The sequence below is a fragment of the Pelophylax lessonae genome (genome assembly GCF_965119305.1).
Source record: "Pelophylax lessonae genome assembly, chromosome: 6".
NCBI classification, from domain to species: Eukaryota; Metazoa; Chordata; class Amphibia; order Anura; family Ranidae; genus Pelophylax; species Pelophylax lessonae.
In genome coordinates this window covers 30158070-30165389 of record NC_138773.1, presented here as the reverse complement: position 1 = coordinate 30165389, position 7320 = coordinate 30158070, and the positions used below count along the sequence as shown (strand labels likewise).

At 38.7% G+C, this 7320-nt stretch overlaps 1 protein-coding gene across 1 annotated transcript in view; it reads right to left on the bottom strand.

Moving 5' to 3' along the window:
* The window catches only part of LOC309558514 (uncharacterized protein), a gene marked incomplete at its 3' end in the record, with an annotated part of 33586 nt that extends 27550 nt beyond the window's left edge, over positions 1-6036 (bottom strand). The window contains exons 1-2 of the mRNA XM_082261594.1: positions 5846-6036; positions 2196-2258 (exon numbers count right to left, since the gene is read on the bottom strand). Coding sequence (XP_082117720.1) covers positions 2196-2217 — 22 coding nt within the window. The 5' untranslated portion in view covers positions 2218-2258; positions 5846-6036. The remainder of the gene's footprint in view (positions 1-2195; positions 2259-5845) is intronic.
* Positions 6037-7320: the final 1284 nt, after the last annotated feature.

Genomic DNA, 7320 nt, shown 5'->3' with positions numbered 1-7320 from the left:
TATGTAAACAGTGTTCGCACCTCACATGTGAGGTATCGCCACCAATGTTAGAGCGAGAGCAGTAATTTGAGCCCTAGACCTCCTCTGTAACTGTAATCTGGTAACCTGTAAAAATGGTCAAAGCGTCGCCTATGGAGATTTTTAAGTACCGTAGTTTGTCGCCATTCTACGAGCGTGCGCAATTTTAAAGCGTGACATGTTAGTTATCTATTTACTCAGTATAACATCATCTTTTATATGTTTTTTTTAAAATGTGTTATGTATTGTGTTGGGCTTTTTTTTTTTTATCTATAAAACTGTATAATTGGGTTTCAAAAACTACTGAGCAAATACCGTTTCACATAAAAAATTGTAAACTATTGAGAAAATTTGGGTAATTTTGTCGTTGATCTGCAATATTCTTTAGACATATGCATTGATGTAACGCAAATTCTGTACATTCCATGTATATTGTTTCTTAGTGTGCATATTTTGTACATATGTTTTTATCTGTGTGATACAATAAAAAATGTCTTTTATAATACACTTGTATAATCGTGCCTATAAAGTCCCAATTTCTAGGAGAATTTTCTCTATAGTTTACAATTACACAGGGATGTGGCACATTTTTAGAGAATGATCACCGCAATCACTTTTCTGGACATAAAAAATTGCAACGATCGCCATTTTATTCCCTAGGGTCTCTGCTATAAAAATATATCGTGTTTGGGAGTTTCCTGTAATTTTTCTAGCAAAAAATACTGATTTAACCTTCCTAGCGGTATTCCCGAGTGTGGCTCGGGGTTAAATTTCAGTGCCAAAAGCGCTAACCCTGAGCCACACTCGGGTACTGCTAGGAAGATCGCTGGATCCTGGTAGAGGGGTTACATGATAAAGTTTGAAACACAAAATCATAAATTATAATATAATAAATAACTATAAATAAGTCAAAGTATGTATATATATATATATATATATATATATATATATATATATATACAGGGCTTTTTTTCAGCAGGAACGTGGGGGAACGCAGTTCCGGCACCTCCAGCACTAAATGTATATAAAAGCAAGGGGTGTGCTGGAGGGTCTATTGATGCTGTCTGCTGGGGGATTTATTGTCACTGGTGCGGATCTGTTTTTGTGTGAGGGTCTATTATTGCTTGTGGGGGATCTATTGTTGCTGGGGTGGGGTCTATTTTTGCTGGGGGAGTCTTTTGTTGTGTGAGTGATATATTGTTGCTGGGGTGGGGTCTACTGTTGCTGGGGGAATCTATTGTTCCTGGAGGGACCTAATGTTGCTGGGTTGGTGTCCATTGTTGCTGGGGGAGTCTATTAATGTGTGAGTGATCTATTGTTGCTGGGTGGGGTCTACTGTTTCTGGGGGAATCTATTGTTCCTGGAGGGACCTAATGTTGCTGGGTTGGTGTCCATTGTTGCTGGGGGAGTCTATTGTTGTGTGAGTGATCTATTGATGGTGGGGTAGGGTCTACTGTTTCTGGGGGGATCTATTGTTGCTTGGGGGATCTATTGTTGCTGGCTCCAGGGGATCTATTTAACTGCTGTTCTTGTTATTAGACTAGAACAAATTCCATGCAAATTATTTAGCAATATAAACTGATACTTGGGGCAGTACTTGGTGGTGGGTAGGGGGTGAAACCAAGGGATGGTTCTTGGAGAGGGGTGGGGAGCAGGGACAAGGGGGGACTTATAAGGGGGGAGTTCCTGCACCTATTCTCTGAGAAAAAAAGCCCTGTATATATATATATATATATATATATGTGTATATATACAGTATATATATGTATACATACATACATACTTTAACTTATTTATAGTTATTTATTATATTATAATTTATGATTTTGTGTTTCAAACTTTATCATACCCGAGATGTTATAAAGAAGAACGCACGGTAAAAAAAAAAATCATATGTAAATAGTTGGTTTGGGCTGCTCATTCTTAAGAATTACTTGCAAAATAATAGTACCGCTGTCAGCACCTAAAATCGGAAAGAATCATACCGCCAGGGAGGTTAAACCTGTAAAGAAAAAGTGCCAGAAAAGGCCTGGTCTTAAAGTGGAAAGGTTTAGTTTATTATAACAATAAATAGTACATCTATATAGGGGTCTATACATCAGATGAAAAAGAGGAAGAACTGATGGTCAGTGTGATTTGGTTCCAAATAAAAAGGGACAGTCAGGTGATTTGCTTACCTGTAAAATGAAATCTATCCATTTTGGTTTTTCCTACGGCTTTATGCTCCACAAAGCTGGGAACTAAACAAAAAAGAAAAAAACATATACATATTAACACCAACCAGCATAAAATATGTGGGGGACTTGTGAATGGCCAGATCATGGTGCCAGTATGTTTCAATCCTGCCCTGCTTCTTCTTGGATAGAGCACCCACCTACCTATCTTTGTAGCCACCATCTTGGACACGCTTCTTCTGGCTCACTGATCTCCCCTTCCTACTAAGAACCTGGAGGTGACATGTAAAATGTCACTTGGGGATCCATTGCCTCTTTCCCTGGCTGCTGTGACCAGGGAAGAAGCTAATGGAACTCTGTCTGTGCTCCATTAGCTTTCATAGAGGACAGATAAGACATGAGGAGTCGAAAAGACCTTTAATGTCTCATTAACCACTTCTGGACCCCCACTGTAGATATACATCTTTAGTTTGACATTAAATACTGTGGTTATGGCAGGAGCTACCTGCCATATTCCCAGTATTTTTATATACTGTGGGCAATTCTATTTCACAAAAACATGATCCTGGTGGCAGATTCACCATGGGATCACTTTTAGAGGAGGCAGGAGAGGTGCCCCCGCCCCCATCCCGCTGCTTCCCGATTGCCTCCTGGCTTCCTGGATGCTCTCCGTGTCTGAACAGAAAAGCAGAGTAGGGTGAGATAGCGCCCATTTGGCTCTATGGCCTTGGAGGAACGGAGCGACGTCCGACGTCACTTCCGCATTCCGGCCTTAAAGGGACGATGGTTTTCATCTCTTAAAGGCAAAACTAATTTTTTTTTTTTATTTTAAGTGTAAATGTGAGATCTGAGGTCTTTTTGACCCCAGATCTCACAATAAAGAGGCCCTGTCATGCTTATTTATATTACAAGGGATGTTTACATTGCTTGTAATAGGAATAAAAGTGATTAAAAAACTAAAATAAAAGGACAGTGTAAAAATAAAAATTAAAATAAATAAGATATTTTTTTTAGCGCCCTCCGAGCTCGCGTGCAGAAAGGAAAGCATGTTTAAGTTGCGCCTACATATGTAAACGGTGTTCAAACCACACATGTGAGGCATCGCCACGATCATTAGAGAGAGAGCAATAATTCTAGATCTCCTCTGTAACTCTAAACTTGTAGCCTGTAAAAATGTTTAAAGCCCTGCCAATGGAGATTAGAAGTACCGTAGTTTGTCGCCATTCCACGAGCGTGCAAAATTTTAAAGCATGACATGTTAGGTATCTATTTACTCAGGGTAACATCATCTTTCACATTATACACAAAAATAGGCTAACTTTACTGTTTTCTTTGTTTTATTTAAAAAGTGTAAGTGTTTGAAAAAAAATTGCATTTATAAGATCGCTGCGCGAATACGGTGTGACATAAAATATTGCAACAATCTCCATTTTATTCTCTAGGGTCTCTGTTAAAAACACATATATAATGTTTTAGGGTTCTAAGTAATTTTCCAGCAAAAAATAATGATTTTAACTTGTAAACAGCAAATGTCAGAAATAGGCATTGTCTGAACTGGTCACCAAAAAAAAGTAAAAAAAAAAATTGAACTTACACCCAAGCACTTTAGCCCCCAAAAACATTTTTGAGCCCCCCTCACCCCCACTTGCATGCACATACAAACATACCGTGTTTCCCCGAAAATAAGACCGGGTCTTATATTAATTTTGGCTACAAAAAACACACTAGGGCTTATTTTCAGGGGATGTCTTATTTATTTACGTATTTAAAAAGACGATCTTAAAGGGATTGTAACCCTAAAATAAATAAATATCCTGATCCTTTAAAGCATGGTAGACAGCACAGTGCTTGTGTTGTCATTTAGCCCTCTTTATGTTCTAAAAAACCTGGAATAAAATAATAAAAAAAAAAAAAAAAAAAGTTCTCTCTCCCTGTCAGCTCAGGAGTCAGCATTATGACATTCTGTAATCCCAAAAATAAACCTTGGATGAAGTCATTGTAAAAATATGTAATCGATTTTGTAAAAAGATTATATAATGTGCAGTGTGTCTCCTTTTGTAACTTTATTGTGGAAAATACCTTATTTACAGCGCCTCTGTTCTCCAAAACTCTACTTTCCCTCTCCGAATACTGCAGAGGGAGGGGGCTGAGGAATTTACAAGGGCTTATTTTCGGGATAGGGCTTATATTGCAGCCATCCCTGAAAATCACGCTAGGTCTTATTTTCGGGGTAGGGCTTATATTCAGGGAAACAGGGTAATAAACACATGAAGAGGCACCTATGTACAGAAAAGTTGATTGCGCTACACATATTACATAGTGCTGCGCATGCTGGAATAAGAGCAATAATAATGGGGCCATTATTCATAGTTAAAATAGTTGTCAGTGTTAATTTTGACGTTAAATTTCGATTTCGTTTTAGTCATAGTCTTTTGACTAAAATGCCATTTTAGTTTTGGTCATATTTTAGTCATCTGAATCGTTTTAGTAGCATTTTAATCGACTAATATCTCCAGTACATAATATCTTAATTTTGTGTGTGGGGGTAGGGTGTTATGGAATTTTAACCCTTTGGAGGTACCATCCCTGAAGTAATGCATGCAAAGGTAGAGGAGGTGAATGGGACCTTAGATGTACCTCCTTGGGTATAATACAGACAGAAACAAACAATTTATATATAAAGTTATAACATTTTATTAGAGATAATACAAGTATTATAAAAGGTTAAAAACATCTCCCTAAGTTAGACATCCACAGTAATTTGTTTTCTGGTCTTAAGATCTGTTTATCACATCAACGCGTTTCAAGGGCAATTCCGCTTCATCAGGGCCTCCGATCCTATTATAGAGTACTTAAAACATATACGTGAATTGTCTTTTGGTAAAAGCCTGCCAGGTCCATGGGGAAACTAACCAAAACCCCTTGAAAGATTCCAAAATTTCCTGAATGAGGGATATATATTCTCTAGTGTCCACAACAAGACTTGTGATCATGAAAGGTTAGTATAAAAACCTACGCCAGAGTCTATAACACTGTTTCTGCTGTATCAGGCATCTAACAAAGGCTTCGACATGTGCTCAAGATGGTCCTGTGTGACCAGTCCAGGGTTGAAGTGATTCTGGTGAAGCTTCACACCACACTTCAAATCCTGATCAGGACCTTAAGGGGGCCTATTTAAAAACAAAAAGGGTCAAGGTAGTTACAGGTCTTTGCTGTCTTGTCAGTATCTCCATTCTTATAATCCTTATTTGAAGGGCATGGAATGCAGAGTAAATTAGAATTGGTCCAAGCAAGTAGAAAATATGGCCATTCAAGAGATCATATAAAGGCATTGGATCATACCGTTGCGATAATCATATTAGACAAAACACTGAGATTTTTTTCATTGCGGCTTTGTGAATGTTTGTCACATTTGTTCTGTGAATTTTGTGCCCATATTTGCTACATGAAATTCCAGACAATTGCTTGCTATGTACAAAAACCTAAAAAACATTGTTAAATATGATGAAGCCATCTTGCTTTGAATTTTTGGCATTCTCAAAACATCAGCAGCTGTTTTTGTATGTTTCCCTGAATCGCTCAATGGCCTTATATTGCAAGTCAGAAAAGCTTAGAGCGCAGATATACAGGAAACAAGTAATGGTCGTTCTTACCAAATATCACTGACGCTGTAAAGTAACGGCTTCCTTTTCTGATTTCTTCTGATTCCTCCTCGGTCACCCTCCAGGCTTGTTTGGGGAAACAGACGTTAGAGCTATGAAGGTTCTTTTCACTTGGACCACCCAACACTGTCAACTACGGGGACTTTTCAAACTTCATTGTGCAACCAGATAACTGAGCCCTGCTGACAACTTCCACAATGCAAAGCAGTTTCCTTATAACGAAATGTCAAAAAGTACAACTAAAAAACAAATGAACGAACTGTATAGGGTTGTGCAAACAAACCTTATATGGGTGTCCTGAAAAGAATACTATAAATATATATATATATACACACACACACACAGTATCTCACAAAAGTGAGTACACCCCTCATTTTTGTGAATATTTTATTCTATCTTTTCATATAACAACACTGAAGAAATGACACTTTGCTACAATGTAAAGTAGTGAGTGTACAGCTTGTATAACAGTGTAAATTTGCTGTCCCCTCAAAATAACTCAACACACAGCCATTAATGTCTAAACTGCTGGCAACAAAAGTGAGTACACCCCTAAGTGACATTATTCAAATTGGGCCTAAAGCGTCAATATTTTGTGTGGCCACCATTTCTTTCCAGCACTGCCTTAACCCTCTTGGGCACGGAGTTCACCAGAGCATCCCAGGTTGCCACTGGAGTCCTCTTCCACTCCTCCATGACGACATCACAGAGCTGGTGGATGTTAGAGACCTTGCGCTCCTCCACCTTCTGTTTGAGGATGCCCCACAGATGCTCAATAGTGTTTAGGTCTGGAGACATGCTTGGCCAGTCCATCACCTCTACCCTCAGCTTCTGAGGGTGTCTGTGAAGGGATATCTAGCGTAGTTATGGTACTATTTTCCACTATAGTTAGATTTAATGATCAAGTTTCTGTAGGGAAAGTGTTAAGTGTCAGGGTGACTGTAGTGTAGTGTAGGGTTAACTGACTCTGACTGCTATGGCAGAGTGACCAAACCCTTCCATGTCAGGGTGACCGCCATAGAAAAAAGATAATTTGTCTTAGAATTGCAGTAGAGCAGGGTAGTGGCTCCGCTCCTTTCACACCTGGCCGTTTTTGTTGCAGGCGTTTATTGAGCTTTTTTGTGGACGTCTTTGGAGGCAGGCATGACATCTGAACTTCTGTGTAAGGGTATATATACACACACACACATATATGTATATATACACATACACATATATAGGTGTGAAAGTAGCAGAACCCTATGCCTGCGCTAATGAAATTATTTGCAGGCATAGGGCTCCACTCCTATCACACCTATATGTGTGTATGTGTATAAATACATATATGTGTGTGTGTATATATACCCCTATACAGAAGTTCAGATGTTATGCCTGCCTCCAAAGATGCCTAAAAAAATGCCCAAAAAAATGCCTGCAACAAAAACGCCCAGGTGTGTTGTTGCAGGCATTTTTTTGGGCATTTTTTT